The sequence below is a fragment of the Mus pahari genome, chromosome 14 (assembly GCF_900095145.1).
Source record: "Mus pahari chromosome 14, PAHARI_EIJ_v1.1, whole genome shotgun sequence".
NCBI lineage: Eukaryota > Metazoa > Chordata > Mammalia > Rodentia > Muridae > Mus > Mus pahari.
The window spans coordinates 32396579-32412676 of record NC_034603.1 but is presented as its reverse complement, the minus strand read 5'-3'; the positions used below and the strand labels follow the sequence as shown (position 1 = coordinate 32412676).

The window sequence follows — 16098 nt, the reverse complement described above, 5'->3', positions numbered from 1 at the left end:
CCTCCCCTCCCCTCCCCCCCCTTTCTTCCTTTTCTACAAACACAAGTACTTCATGAGTCTAGAAGTTCCGGCAGGGAATTTTACTGACTGTTTTACCACTAGGTGGCGCTACACAACACATTCAAAGTAGGCGACGCTCAGGCGAGAAGGAATTTTGTTTATATCCTTTCAAAGACTCTCTCTTGCATTCCTAATGGCAAGTACTTAACTGCATTATTAATAAACACTCCCCCCTTCCTGCCAGACATCTGCCATCGTCTGACAACTCCTGAGACTGGCTAAAACTGTACTCTGCAGTGCGGAACTCCAGAGTCCCATGGACAATCGAGCGTGTTCAGGTGCCTGAGAAATCTCAAGGGTTTTTTCTGTCGTTGGAAGCAGGAATTAGGAGAGAACCAAGCACAGGGTTCACATATGTTTGCTTATTAGTTGTATCCGTATATCCCACAGAAATCAAGTCAACACACGCTCTCAAGTGTTAAGCCCCTGATCAAGGTGAGGGCTAGAGGGCAGAAGTGTCACTTCTGAGAAGTTTCTTGTGCCTGTATATAAAAGGCACATGTCTGGTAAGAAACTTGCACATTTTTAACTCATGGCTTGAGAATAACAAAATTCCCAGATGCCCAGGGTTTCATATTGTTGGGAAATAGAGACCAAGAAACTACACTAGATTGCTTTGTTCGTGTGTGTGTGTGTGTGTCTGTGTGTATGTGTGATGTATTTGGGGAGGTGTTGTTTTTTATGTAGCTCCTCAGTAAGGAACCAAACTAGCTTCAAACTTGAGATCTTCCTTATTCAACCTCCATAGTTCTGGGTTACAAGGTGAGTCACTGTGCCTGGCAAAACAAGTTCTCTTTATATGCCACATCTCTACTAGGTGGTGGGGGGGGGGGTAAAAGCTCTTTCCCTCTCCCCCAGGAAAAGAGCTAAGTATACAGGGTCCCTGCCTGGACCCAGACATGGAACTGATGGTGGGTACAGTTTATAGTTGTTCAAATGTCTCCCATAGAGAGACGACCACTTCTTATGGTTGTTTATATCAAGGACGCTTGTTTGCTTTGTGACCAACACGCTTCATGATGTGAACATCTGGTCTATGTAAGGTTAGCCCCTGTTGTCATTAATTGCACAGCCTGACTTTATTCCCATGACCCCTCTAAAATACAGGCTTGGCCCTTATTCTTCCCTGGCCAATCAACCAGTTTATTTATATGAGACAAATATTTGGGCCAGCATGTTTTCTGTTAAAGGGGGGACGGGGAGCAGGAGATCATAACGCTGTGGGGGGATTTTTCCACCCAGAGATTGTCTTCACATTCACATACAAAGTGTATCTGCATGCCCTAACCCTCAGATCATAAGGGAATGTACACACAAGGAAGTGCGGACCTGAGGTTTTACAAGAGGTATTGCAATTCTTCTATACCCAGCATTTCTTAGATATTCCCCAACCATTTAACGAAGTTCTTCATACAAATGCCATCCCTCCCCCTTCTATTGTATTTCTACTTCCACACACATATACATGTATAACACACACACACACACACACACACACACACACACACACACACATACAGCTGATTAAGTCGCCAATGATATCTATGGGGGAAAGCCCAGAATTCCAGACAATGAGAGCAGGTGGGAAGTGTCTAGTCACTCAGAGCTCCTGGGAATTATATTCATGGAGGAAATGTCTCCCTTTTTCTCTACACACATGGACTCCCCTAGCTCAGAGTCCTCTTGGCCCTGGTTCTTTGCTTACTCAAGGACATAGTCTCTGGACTTCACTCCATAGGACCTTGCATGGGTGGCCAGAATCTGCACCTCCTTTGGCTTAAGTTTCAAACTCTTTGTAAAAGAAAGGGATGGTGGCCCAGAGGGTGGGAATGGTTCTGGGAGGTGCTGTGCAGCTGTTCCCAGCTGCCACGAAATGCAGAGCTCTCCCAGAAACCAGAAGTGCCTTTGTTCAAGTCATGGCTCCAGTGGCCTTGAAAAATAAGGCTATGATCTATGATGATGTAAGGTCAAAATTTTTCAAATTTTGATGAATTTGGGAGCTGCAAGTCCTCACACTAAGTTCTTTCGTCATTTCTGTATGTGATAATGTGATATTCTTGGCTGAAATGGTCCAGTCTTGCTAATGATGGGAATTAAGATGTGGGACATGGTAGTACTAAAGATGACATAGTAAATGCTTCCTAATATGGTCCAAATAAAGACAGAGTATTCAAGGAGCCACTTATGCGCATGTGTGCTTGTGTGCATGTGTGGATGTATAAATAGAGAGAAGACAGACAGATGCACAGCCAGCCCTCTGTATCTATAGGTTGTACACCCAGAGGCTCAGCCAACTGCATGAAACCTACAGAAAAAAAAAATTGCATCTGTGCTGAACATGTCCTGACTTTTTCTGCTATTATTCCTTTGACAATACTGTAGGAGCTCTTTACATAACATTTACATTGTATCACACATCATAAATAATGTCCACATGATTTAATGTGCAGAGGAGGATGCTTTAAGTTATGTGCGGATATTGTACTATTTTATAGGAGAGACTGGGGCATCTGCAAAGCGTAATGCATGCAGGGGGATGGGACCAATGGCCCCAAAGATACCAAAAGGAGTGTATATATGTGAACATATACATGTGCATGTGTAGCTTATTTAAATACTTTACAAATAAGTATCCTTTGTCTCTGTAAGGAAAATGGAATACCTTTTAGTTGGTACTGATGTAGTAGACAAATGGAGAGAGGGCCCTTCTCATTCAGTTCAAAGCTCACCTGCCCTGGAACTACAGTAGAGGGATCCAGTCTTGATTTCCAGTAAAGATGTTTACATTTTGAAGAAAGGAAAATGATTTACACTCCCCTTTATAATCATACCACTCATGCACTAGAAGTGGATCTTGTTCACTTGGAATGAGTGCTATCCCATGACACACAAGCCATAGACATTTGTTGTACTAATACTCTCTGCTCCATTAAGTCATGGGGGATGATTTTCAAGCCCAACAAAGTGGAGTTTCATACCCAAATACTTCTACTGGAGTGTGCTGAGTTAGTATATATAAGTCCCCACACAGAAACATTTTAGGTTTGGTAGGAGCATTAAAACACTTTAAATCAATAAGAATAATATCCTGTCTAGAGATTTTGAATAACAAATTCGTTTTCGTTTTACTATAATTTTTTTCAAAGATGGATTGATACTCTACTCTGGAAACACAGCTTATATTTCTATTTTCATCTTGATGATGGAAATACAGAGAAACCCCTCAGCAACAGAAATTTCTAACTCTCAAACTCCCTCTCCCAGAGATTTCTCAAACTTCCTTAAAGCAAAAGCTTTCTCCTTTTGTGAGGACAGTAGGGGGCACTGCCACCGCAAACTGTTAGGACAAATACTGACTGAGAAAGAAAGACAGACTGACAGACAGACAGACAGACAGACAGACAGACAGACAGACAGACAGACAGAAAGAAAGAAAGAAAGAAAGAAAGAAAGAAAGAAAGAAAGAAAGAAAGAAAGAAAGAAAGACAGAAAGAAAGAAAGAGAGAGGAAGAAGCCAAGACTAGACATGTTTTGACTCCCTGTATCACTAAACATCAAAAGTATATTTTTCTCTTCTCTAACTTTCTTCAGGGTGCAAATAAAAAGTTCGGTTTTGGTTTTGTTTGTTTGTTTGTTTGTTTTATCCTACCCCTGCCGCGTGTGTGTGTGTGTGTGTGTGTGTGGTCTTAAGTGTGTGTAAAAATTCTATATTGCAAATTTGGGACAACTTACAACAGTCTAACCAGGCCCTTCTTCTGAATATTAGGTAAATATACGTAGCCAAAATGAACAGTAGCTTCAAGGCAACCTGTGTGGGGTTTTCTCATATAAAGACTTCAATCTTCAGTCTTTCTCACAAACATCAAATTCCAAGTTCAGAGTCAAGATGAAAAGAAACCGTGAGGAAATTTTCATTAAATAATCCCATAATCCAAGCTCCACAGGTTGGGTCCTCTTAAATAAGAGTTTTTCATATAATTCAGTGAGCTTAAATTTATGCATTCAATAAAAAAAAAACCCACTCACTGTGAATGTTAAAACAAAGACATTGTTGCAACACTTGGAAAATTAAATTCACCAAACCATGAAGCCTACTGTGCAGTTATTTTTGTAACCACCATAAATTGCTTTATAGAACTCCTCTACTGGATAAACAATCCAAGGAGATTTCCTTCATAGTAAAGGACAGGGTGGCCTTAAAGTTTATGACTTTTTCTTTTTCTTTTTTTCTTTTATTCCATGCTTTTTTTTTTTTTAAGTAGTTGTGTTTCGAGTTACCTCGAAACCTTCTTGCTTTTACATGATTTCAGAAAGTTCCACAGAAAATCAGATCCAGGCCTGTAGATATACCGTGCCCTCAAACAGGCGTTACTGGAGTAAGAAGAAGCAATCCCACCTTGTGGGAATAAAGTTTAGTAGGGCAAAGCAAAAATGAAAGGGATTAGTACTAAATGTTTCACTATATTTAATTGTACCTCAGAGCCTGGGTGTCTCAGACTGATGGCTTGAAATGGGTTTCTCCCTGCACTGTATGAGGCCACATTCAATGTGAGCAGCTTTAGATAAGAGTTTTAGGGGTCTTTAATCACTTCATCCTTGTGTCCTTGGGGAACAGCACAGAACAGCCTTTGTGTTCAGAAGGACCTGTTGTCCAGGCTCAACAGGTCACTGCCTGAGAGCTTCCCAGAGGATAGGGTATAAATGACAGAAGCATGGGGGGAGGGAGTATATTTAAGTGGCTGATGATTTTAAATGATATATATGCTATATCAGGGGAAAGCTGATTGTTTTTCTTTCCAATGACTGGGAAGTTACTGTTTTTAGAAGTGTTTAATGCTTGAATCTGATTATTATTTTTTTTTTAGGACTAAACTATAAATTCAGCTCCTGAAATCAATCTGAACATGTTCTTGACTCTACAAGTGAATAAACTCGTCACATTATGTCTGTCTGTATTTTATGAATGGCTCCTTCCATGTGTACCTCAACTGTGTCATAACTTTTCTAATATTGTTTCAGTTATAATGAGAATAAATATTTTATGAACAGGCTGAACTTTATAAAAATGGGAAAATTCTAACCATATGAATTTTGTCCTTGAACTTGGAGGAGAGGGGAAAATAAATCAGTATTTTTTTTTTTTACCACAAACCAAATCCAGGCCACGCTAGAAGTTATTAGAGTTTGGCTAACTCTGATATTATAGGTGATCTGAATTTGACACTGGCAAATAAGCTTACCCTATAAATGACATTTAATTCCTAAATTGTATCCAATGCATTTCCCCATGATTCTATTTCCCCCTTTTAAAAGTAACTATCTTATTTGTAAAGATAATGGTTAAGAGATCTTTAGAAAAATTTCCATCAGGCTGATAGTATTACAAACAAAGTGTTCTTTAAAACCCAGTTAGTAGTTGCTGGCACTTGATGAGACATAGATTAGCCAAACTTCATGGACTCTTGACACTTTTACTAAGTCTCTATATGACCTACCACCTTGGACAACTATCTGGCAAAGGGTCAAGGCAAATAAATACCGGAGCAAAGACCGTGTTAACCACAAGGAATTACCCCAAAGATAAAGAAACAGACACAGACTTCTTCTGGTAAGATACCCCAGTAATGAGGAACAGTTTCTAACTTAAAAGGAAACTCTCTCTCTCATCTTTCCTTTTCTTTTCCTTTATCTAATTATTAGGGCGATTTCAAGGAGTAGGATGTTTGGGGGACTGGGGAACCTTGAGGATTAAAATCAAAATCTCCATTCCTCTCTTCATCTGCCCCTCCCCAAGGGAGAAGGAAAGAACGGGAGCCCAAGATGGGGACAGCTACTGCTTCCCCTTTGCCATCCCTTCCTAGTCTCCCCTTCTGCACAACCAGCGCTCAGAAGTACCCAGGGGGGTCCCCGCGCTCACCGGTACCAGGCGAGGCCCTTGTGGTAGCTGCGGTCGAAAAAGTGGGGCTCAGCACCCACGGCGCGCACGTCGGGGTGCACGCGCAGGAACTCCAGCAGCGCCCGCGTGCCGCCCTTCTTCACGCCGATGATGATGGCCTGCGGCAGCTGCTTGCTGCCCTCGTCCAGGAGTAAGGCCAGGGTCCCCGGCTGGGCCTCGGCCACGCTGCTTCCCGCCCCGGAGCCTCCTGGAGCGGCGGCCAGCCCAGGGCTCTGCTCGTCCTGGTCGCTGCTGTCTCCCGGCCCCGACCGCCCGCGCCTCCTCCGTTGCCGCAGCTGCAGGAGGCGCTTCCTTGGCGCTCCCGCGGGCCACATCGCCAGTTCCCTGGGTCCTGCAGGGACGCCGCGCCCCGGGACCCCCGCGACGGGGCCTGAGCCGGGCGGGCAGCGCTCCGCCAGGCAGTAGAAGACGTAGAGGGAAGTGAGTAGCGAGCAGAGCATCAGCAAGAACTTCCTGAAGATGCTGCGCGACAGTGGCTCCGCCGGGCTGGGCTGGGCGCCGGTGGGACCCGAAGGGGCCATCCTAGCCAGAGGCGACCTCGGACGGCGAGCGGGCCATGCTAGGCCACGACTGTGCTGGAAGCTCCGCCATCCCCGCTGCCAGCCAGCGTGCTGCCCCGCGTCCGCATCGCCTGAGCGCCCCTGCGTGCCTGAGAGCTGCCCCGCGGGGCGGCGGCAGGAGCTGGAGCTAGGGACCAAACACTTGGAGCCCTTCTCTAGGTCCCGGGCTCCGGACGATGGGGAGGAAAGGGGTGCGGGGCCGTGCTTAAGAAACCATGGTCTCGGGTCTGAAAGGAGCCCGAGTCCTGAGCCTAGCTGCGCAGAGCTCGGCGCCCTGGGTCCCCGAGAGTCGCCGGGCAAGGGAGTCTCTGCGGCGGCAGTGGCGAAGGTGCTCGGCTCAGCAGGGTCCTGAGCAGTGCAGAACTTGGCTCAGCGATAGCGCATCCTTGGCTCAGTCCCCCGTGGGGAGGACGCAGGGCTCTGGGGCCGAAAAACTGTGTGCGCTCCAGTTAGGACGAGTGACCCTTTTTCCAGCCGCTAGCTGTTTTGCTCTCCTGGCCCGCCCAGGAGCATGCCTTGAGTCCTGGCTTAGCTGGTCTCAGCAACCGAGCAAGCAAGGTCCCCCTAGTCCCTCTGTCCGAATGGGACTCGAGCCTTCTGGCCTCTTGAGCGCTCCGGAAGTCTACCCACTCCTCTGGGGCCCCAGCTGGGAACAGCCTGGAGGGACTCTGCTGCGCGGGACCTGTCAGCCACCGCTGTCACTGTGCTCCTAGGCTCTCCCCGCAGCCTGCTCGGCCGCTATCGCCACACGTGGGACGCGAAGGACAGCAAACTTGGTGGTGACGTCAACGGCCCAGGCCAGACCAACGCGAGGATCCGCTCTGGGGTGCAGAGCAGAGGCGCAGGGGCCGGGCTAGAGAGGCAGAAGGGGTGGAACCGGAAAAAAATAGGTGACGAGGCACCGCCCAATACACTGGAGAGGGCAAGGACAACAGAGACGACGCCCCTTCCTCGCACTCCCTCTCTCCTTTCCTCCCTCCTCCTCCTCCACCCCTAGGTCTCTGGGCGCTGTCAGATTGACAGCGTCTGTATGATTGCCTGAGTCTAACGCCCAGCCAGTCCACCCTTTGCCTGATTGGGGGTTCTCAGACCTCTCCAGCTCAACTTAGTCCTTTGCAGCTTTTACACCCCCAGATCCCCACTCCCTGCTTCGCTCTAGTCCCAACTTCTGCATTTCTACCCTTCTCTAGCCCACCCCTTGCCCATCCCCTCTCATCCCAGAGACTTCTGAAGTTTTGTTTCCAAGAGTTCTTGGCAGGCCACGCCCCCATTTGTCTGGGCAAAGGAATTGCTTCAGTACAGACTTGCCTTCTACTTCACTGTCCACTGAGGGCCCTTGACAAGTCTTTTGTTTGTCTGTTTTTTGTTTTGTTTTTCCCTTCGATTTATTTAAAAAAATTAAGAGTCTCATAGGACCTAGAAAGGGACCGCTTAGAAAATAGATCAATAAATACACCAAAACAGAAATTACGGTTTTTTTTTTAAAAATTAAGTACAATTTCAAATCCGTATAACCAGTTGTTGATAAAGTTTAATACTTTGCATATGTGCACCACCCGCATGTGTGAATGTGTTTTCACACTTTGAGAAACAACGGGTTCCTTTTTCTCTTATTTCCCCTGACCCCTAGATACCCTTCCCGTGCCCCCAGAGCAAGTCACAAAGAGGTAAAATCTGCCCCTTGCTGGCTCCTGGGGAGGTGACCAGTAAAATCTTCAGAAGATGTTGAAGGTTTGATTGCTTTCTTTGGCTGTTACTTTGTTTTCAATTTTTCATTTATTTGTATTTTATGTGTATGGCTGTTTTGCCTGCATGTGTGTCTGTGCACCACATGAGTGGCTGGTGCCAGCTGGAGAGTTCTAAATCTCTTTGAACTGGAGTTACTGACAGTTGTTAGCCTAGATGTGGGTGCTGGGAATTGAACCAGGTCCTCTAGAAGAGTAACCAGGGCTCTTACCTGCTGAGCCACCAGATATTTTATTTTTGTTCTAATGGAATTGCTTCCTTATTCCTGGCTGTCTCCTGCAAGATACCTGGCAATGTGGGCTCTGCCCTGGTCACTGTAGCCCAATCCTGTGCGCTGTAGACTTCTTCCTGCCACTCCCCCAACCCCTCCCCTCCCTATGCTAATAGGAGACCAGCAGTCAAGAGAGCGAGGTCTCAGGAAACTCTCTAGGAATCCTGGCTGCCCAGCCTTGACAGCCTCTTCCTGCTCATCCCCCATGTGACCAAGGAAGTGTAAGTTAGGGGGTTGCCTTTCAGCCTCCACAGGGGGCCCCCTACTGGTTCTAAGTTTGCTTGGATAGAACTGGATCACGTGTGGCTTGTTGGGTAAGAATAGTGTTGTGCTCATAAACTACCAGTCACAGCTGATTCTCTGACCAATGACGATCTGTTTAGAAGCAGAGACCAGAAAGCCCTGGCCTTTGCCCAGGATGAGCAACATTGCCTTGCCAAGTTTCCATGCCCTATTATGTCTGAAAACTGGGTATTGACAAACCACTTTGAAGCCTAATACTGACTTAAGGTTCAATGTGTTTTGAAACTTGCCTCTGTGTATTTCTGTCTGGTTTGTAGAAAAGGAAAACAACAAAAACAGAGGCCATTTAAAAGTTGCTCTGCAAGTGTGCCATGCAGATGGCCACCAGAATATATGTTCTCTCATCTGGAAAGCACTCGGCTCCCAGTTCACCTGTAGTTCATCATAAGGTGATATTGCACATAGTATATACATAGTGCATAGGAATGATGTGGCCCCAAGCCCCCAGACTTCCTAGCAAGCAGAAACATAAGCTGAATAAATGGCTATTATGCATATTGACCCAGTCTGTGGCACTCTGTGTAGAGCAGAAACCAGGCTCCTTCCTTCCTTCCTTCCTTCCTTCCTTCCTTCCTTCCTTCCTTCCTTCCTTCCTTCCTTCCTTCCTTCCTTCCTTCCTTCCTTCCTTCCTCCCCTCCCCTCCCCTCCCCTCTCTCTCTTCTTCATCCAAGCCTTTGGATACCAGTGTGTATTTTCCTCTTCTTGCACATCTTAATTGAAGCCACATTTTAGATGCTCAGTACCCACATGTAGCTTGTCACTACTGAAGTGACAGTCTAGAAGACAATGCTGTTTCAGAGGGGGGGGGGGGCCTCTGGATAAGAGTAAAACACCCACATTTAAATAAAGATAACTCATGGAATCTTTATGAACAAAAGATTTTTACAGAGAAGTAGCAGAGACCGTGCCTGAGTTTATCACAGGACTCCTGAGCTGGTTGCCTCAAAGCAACGAGGATCCTATCTACAGAGGTGAGATGGATCGTAAGCAGAGGGGGAATCATAGCTAGAAATAGTGCAGTTGCAAAGCCAAGGACTGTACCTTGGTGTTTGGACAAAGCTAGACTAAGATGACCTCCTTGGAAAGGAATCAGTGTGTGTGTGTGTGTGTGTGTGTGTGTGTGTGTGTGTGTGTGTGTGCACAAATAAACAGATGATAGATAACACATATAGCATCACTGTAGACTTTTTTTTTAAATCTCTCCATTCCCCAGGAAGCAAACATATATAAGAAACCGCCCTAATGTCCCCTTCACTGTCCCTTACTTGTCCCCTTCTGTATCCCTGCCTTCATCTGGAACATCTAGAGTCAGTGTGCCCTGCTGGACTAACCAACATAGAAGCCAGAAAGCTCAGAAGCTGGCTGGTATCAAGTACCCAGGTCATCTCTCTGCAGCAGGAACAAGGAACAGTGCAAAGAGATCGATTGTGTCTCACCTGTGAGGAAGCATGGGTTTTATGAGCTTCGTGAGAAAAATTCTCTAGCCATGCTCATCAGAAGATAGTGCTATACTCAACAAACTACCAGGCTATATGTTCCACATTCAGTTCTTGATGGTCCTCCTTCTTGTTCTCTCAAGGCAGATGGTGTTCATGTCTAATTGATCCTGTAGATTCCAACTCAAAATTCATCTTCAAGAATGCCTTCTTTGTCCATCTTCTCTCTTTGCTTTGATGAAAGATCCTGGTTCAGAACCTCAGAAAGGACCATAGTTACACAGATAACTGGCCACCTATACCTCCCCCTTAGGCTATAAGTACCTCTAGGGAATTGCAATCACTGTTCACTGGTACACCTTCAAGATCAAACATATTACCTGATGCAAAGAAATGTCCTGGGGAGATGTGATAAATGAGACAATGAATCAATAGAAGAGCTACAAGATTGGGGAGGTATCCTGGCTGGTTTTGTGTGTCAACTTGACACAAGTTGGAGTTATCACAGAGAAAGGAGCCTCCCTTGAGGAAAAGCCTCCATGAGATCCAGCTGTAAGTCATTTTCTCAATCAGTAATCAAGGGTAGGAAGGCCCACTGTGGGTGGTGCCATCCCTGGGCTGGTAGTCATAGGTTCTATAAGAAAGCAAGCAAGGTAAGCCAGGGGAAGCAAGCCAGTAAGTAACATCCTTCCATGGCCTCTGCATCAACTCCTGCTTCCTGACCTGTTAGAGTTCCAATCCTGACTTCCTTTGGTGATGAACAGCAATGTGGAAGTGTAAGCTGAATAAACCCTTTCCTCCCCAACTTGCTTCTTGGTCATGATGCTTTGTACAGGAATAGACCCAGGACTAAGACAGGACGGGTGTTCAATGAGAAAAAGAAAGGCTAAGAGACGGGGGGGGGGGGCAGTGCTGTGCTGTAACTGAACATGCTTCAATTGGAATGAACTATGTGATTAGCCTGGGGAAGATGTTATTGAGAGCTAGAGATCATAAGAAATGAGGGCATAAAAGCAGAAGCCAGATCTTGAATACCTTGTGGTAGGATGTCTGTGAACATAGTCATGGCTACCTTTGCCTTTATAACAGAGCTTTTTCTTTACCAAGTCAGGACAGGAGAGTATGCCAATAGAGTGACCATCCTTATTACAGACAGCAAAAATGACATTCAGTTATTTACTGGAAATGAAGGGTTGGTGGAGGAGGTCATCAATTTCAAAATGTGTTGGAAGAACGGGGTGCCGCTACTGTATTTTGAGTAACATCGGTAAACAATGGTAACCCTAAGAGGCAGTCAATAAATATCTGTTCAAGGACTCTAAGCATCTATAAAATATATATTCTACATAAGCAGAATCTTGTTTTTGTTTTATTTTCTGCTTTTTAAATTTTTGTTTTATTGCTTCTTCTTTTTTGATGTTGTTTGTCTATTTTGTCATTGTTGTAAGAAAGTGTGTCTATTACCTTTTAACTTCAGGAAGTTTTCCAGCCTTCTACTTTGTCCTCCGGTCTCTTTTCTCGCCCTCTAGTTTACATCTCACTGTGAAGCATAGAGTGGTGAAACCCACATACCTTTTTTATTTTTATTTTTTTCCTGGTTACTTTCCCCCAATATTTCTGTCTCTGTCATTTCAGCCTCAGGACTTTATTTCCAGAAACCATCTTCTAGAACAAACAGAAATACCATGATCAATAAATTTCTGACGACCTTACAAAATTTCCCTACTCTCCTGCAGTGTGAGAAGCAAGGGAAAAGCAAACTTCAGGCATTGTTGGCTCCTGTGTGTTGTGAACACATTCATAATCATTCATTCATGAGGATGGTCTAGTTTCTGTTGCTATAACTAAATAGCTGCATGTGTGTAGTTTGTAAGAAAAAAAAAAATAACTCCCCTGAAGCCCCAGAGGCTGAGAGGAAGCCCAAGGGAGGGCTCCTCTAATGAAAGCCTTGTTAGGCTGAGAACTCTCTGTCCAACCCCAAGGCTTGGCTGGACAATGTGATTATGTGGTGAGAGGTTCATGAGGAATTGCCAAATTGTCTTTTATAACATGCCCACTGTTGTGATAACCAACACACTACCTTGATAGCCATTCAGTGTGCATATGACTACCAAAGGTTCTGCCTTGAAATGTCATTAGCACATGACTTTGTGGAAGTGTTTTTCAAGCCCACGAATTCTGGGGTTAGAAAAAGCTTGAAATCGTAGCAGAACTTGCTGAAGATTTGTGGATTGTGATGAGAGTCTTCTTTCAGATGGAGGGGGGCGTGCTCTGAGCAGCAGATCTTTACCTAGTTTGTGTCATTAGACTAAGCCAGTTTACATGAATTATGGTATTTTCCCAGACCAGTTTTGCCTTGACACGTGTGAGACCCACAGGAAGGTATTTTTTACATGGAGAGGCAACTATGAGGCTTCTGGTGAGCATCTGCCTTCTCCAGATATCAGCATGCAGACTCCTGGCCAAACTCTTCCTCCAAACCCCAGATAAAGCTGGCCCCACTCCTTGGCTGTAGCCATGATAGTCCATTTTCCTATCCAGGGCATTTGGCGTAAATGATACGAGTACACCAAGAAAAGGCTTGCTGGAGTCACTGGTAAGGAATTCCTGTCATTTCCCACGCCTTTCCAGATTAGGTGGATGCAGCCTGAGCTGCTTGCGAAAGCCCAACTTTCCTTTATGATAAAAGCAGAGATGAGCAAGATCTCAGAAAATTTGGCATGAGGAGCCAGCTTCATCTTTGCCTGGGAGCTTTAACTACCCATGCTGATGAACCCTGTCTCGATGGTGGTGCTTTCAACATTCACTGAGCCTTCAGAGCCGCATGGCTCCCTTAATTGCACCAGCTATCCATTTGGTGGTCTGACCTGTGACCCCAACTGGGGCTGCTTATGTTCACCAGCTGAGACCAGCTAGGACACATCTACTCTCACCTGTCTGTCTGGATGTACTCTCCTGCTTCTAGGCTGGTAGCCTAACTCTAGAGAGCCTAGAATAAACAGAAGGAGCAAATTCATCACACCATCTACTATGAGAGGGATGTGACACACTAGGTTTGGTGTGTGTGTGTGTGTGTGTGTGTGTGTGTGTGTGTGTGTGTGTGTGTTTTGCTTGTTTTGTTTAGTTCTGATTTTTGTAACAGAGTCTGCTTTTGAAATTCAGTTGATTGTTCTCATTCAGCAAATCCACCTGTGTTGACTTGTATTTGCACATCTTCCCAGTACAGGTTCTAAAAGGTCTATTATTTGTGAGTGGAAACTATTTTGCTCTGAACTTATTTTAGTCCCAACATTATTAGGAGATTAGAAGTCTGATCCAGTCCTTCTTGGATCCCAAGGTTACTTGATCTCAAAATATGAGGTATATTTATAGTTAAAACAAATGAAATCAAGGATACAGAAGGTTCATATCCAAGATCTTCAGACCTCCAACTCAAGAGCCTGGTTTTCGAGTTCTTAGAGTCAGAACTAACAAAGAAAAACTGTACACGTGATTATTCTGAGACATGTGTGCTGGATGAATTGAAAAAGCTAAAAATCAACTGCACACTTTGCAGCTCTCCTTTGGAGCCAGACATGAAGTCATGTAATGAAAGCATTATCAAAGGGGAGATCAGAGGATGAAAATCTAAACTGGTCTACAAATAAGAGTGAGTAACATTTTATGATGGAGGCGATACAGCCAATGAAGGGAGGAAGAAGACCAAAGTTTGCCCACGCTGAACTAAGCCTTTCTCAGTTTACCTGGGATGTTTGAAAGGCTGTTTTAGCATGTCCCCTGACTTTGGGACATACTAAGAGGACTAACTGGGCAGCAGGCATTGGCCAAGCAAGTGTCTGAGTCAAGACACTATCAGACTTGAGCTGGAGCTGTAAGTTACTTCTTAGTGAGGGAAGATGAACCTGAAACGCCATTTCACTCTCCTACCATGGTCTTAAATATATACAGTTCTTCCTAATCTCATGTTGTAGATAAAATCATTTTCAATATCAAGATGAGGTAATAACTAAAAATAGGTTTGATGTTAAGCTACGAGTTATGGAGGGTGGATCCCGGAGAAATGTGAATCACTGGGAATTTGGGAAAGACCTGGCAGACATAAGACATTTGTAATAGATGTGAGAAGGTAGTTGCTCCAGATTTGAAAATCTAAACAAATAAAGCATTTATTTAGAGTATAATTATAGGAAGTGTTCTCAGTGAATGCAATATCTTGGAGCAGAAAGGAAGGAAAGGGTAGAGACAAAGAGCCAGGGATCAGAGGGCTGTCATCTCGCTGTGCACCAAAGCACGCTCCTAGCAAGTCTCTCTGTTTTGGAGACTCAGTTCTTTCCTTGTTGTTTGCAATATTAGGAGAGGCCAATAAGTCCCCAAATGTGACCATGATCCTGGGAAACCTTCCATAAAACAATCCATCAAACTATGATGGAAATCCATCTGGGAAATGCTATCCTTTCTGGAATATTTGTGATACACATTAGCATACCATCAACTCTGAGATGACTTTGCAGAAATGAACCCACTGAATGTTGTTTAACACCACTATATCCCAAGCCTTTTGGACCACAGACTACCTTTACCTATTCCTTACCTGGTAATACCCACTGTTCTGAAGAACATGCATCAAGAAATCTAAGTCTGTGCTTTACAGAGCTAGCAGCCATCAGGAACCTGGAAGGATGGATGCTTTCTGAACATATTGGGGCCTCAGCTGCGTGGAGTCGGGGCTTGGTTTAGCTTGAGACCAGGTGGAAGATATTTCACCAAGTATCTGGGATTTTCTTTGTTCTATCATCTCTCTTGGGAACCACATACCTCAAGGGATGGGTTTTAACTAAGGTCTTGACAAATGGTAATTTTCATGAATTATTGATTTGGCCAAAAATAATTGGAAAGGTTGATAATTGCATAGAGAGCGCACACTCCTTGCTTTTGTTCCCAGTCTATTCTTTCCTGCTCTGTGACATATGAAAGAAATGGGTGCAGGTTTTGAAAGATGCCTTATCAAGTATGCATTAGACTGCAGTGGTGTTGGGGAGATTTTTTTTTTTTTGAGTAGACATTTCCAGGTTTCCAAAATTGGCTGAAATAAAAATTAAGCATCAAAGGAAACAGATCTCTGGGTTGGAAGACAGACTTTTACATCTGTCATTTAAATGCCACTGTATTCCAAAGCTTTGGAACCATTGATTCTTTTGCCTTTTCCTTACCTGGTTATATCTACTGTTCTGAAGAACATGCATCAAGAAATATAAGTCTGTGCTTTACAGGGCTAGTGGCCGTCTGGAACCTGGAAGGATGGGTGCTTTCTGAATATACTGGGGCCTCAGCTGCATGGAGTTGGGGCTTGGCTTAGCTTGAGGCTGCGCTTAAATCTGTCACATAGTGTTGAAAGGTGGTTCTACAATGTGGTCATTCTATGTGTTCTCAGTTTACTTTCCAAAAACAAAGGGCACAGGCCTGTGGTTGCTTTTATTTTAGTATTAAGATTTATACGTTTATTTTTAAAGATGCCATATGCCTTCATAGTAAATTAAAAATTTTAAATTATATTAAAATTTTTACTTAAAAAAAATTAAAGTCACTTTTTCAATGGCCATTTAAAGGGTAAGGGATATAAAGAGCAGAGCTGAGTAGTCTGTGAGTGTTATGGTTTCTCACCTCTGCAGGAGGGTCAGAAACAGGCTCAGGACTGTAGGCAAGGAAGGCAGGTGAAGCAAGAGAGAGGGCAGTAGGTACTGTTCAAGTCACAAGTCTAGCAGGCAC

At 44.5% G+C, this 16098-nt stretch overlaps 1 protein-coding gene across 1 annotated transcript in view; it reads right to left on the bottom strand.

The window, feature by feature from the left end:
* Hs3st3a1 (heparan sulfate-glucosamine 3-sulfotransferase 3A1) overlaps window positions 1-7423 on the bottom strand; it is an 85180-nt gene extending 77757 nt beyond the window's left edge. Inside the window, exon 1 of the mRNA XM_021212785.2 lies at window positions 5978-7423. Within this exon, the coding sequence (XP_021068444.1) occupies window positions 5978-6537 (560 nt within the window). The 5' untranslated portion in view covers window positions 6538-7423. The remainder of the gene's footprint in view (window positions 1-5977) is intronic.
* Window positions 7424-16098: the final 8675 nt, after the last annotated feature.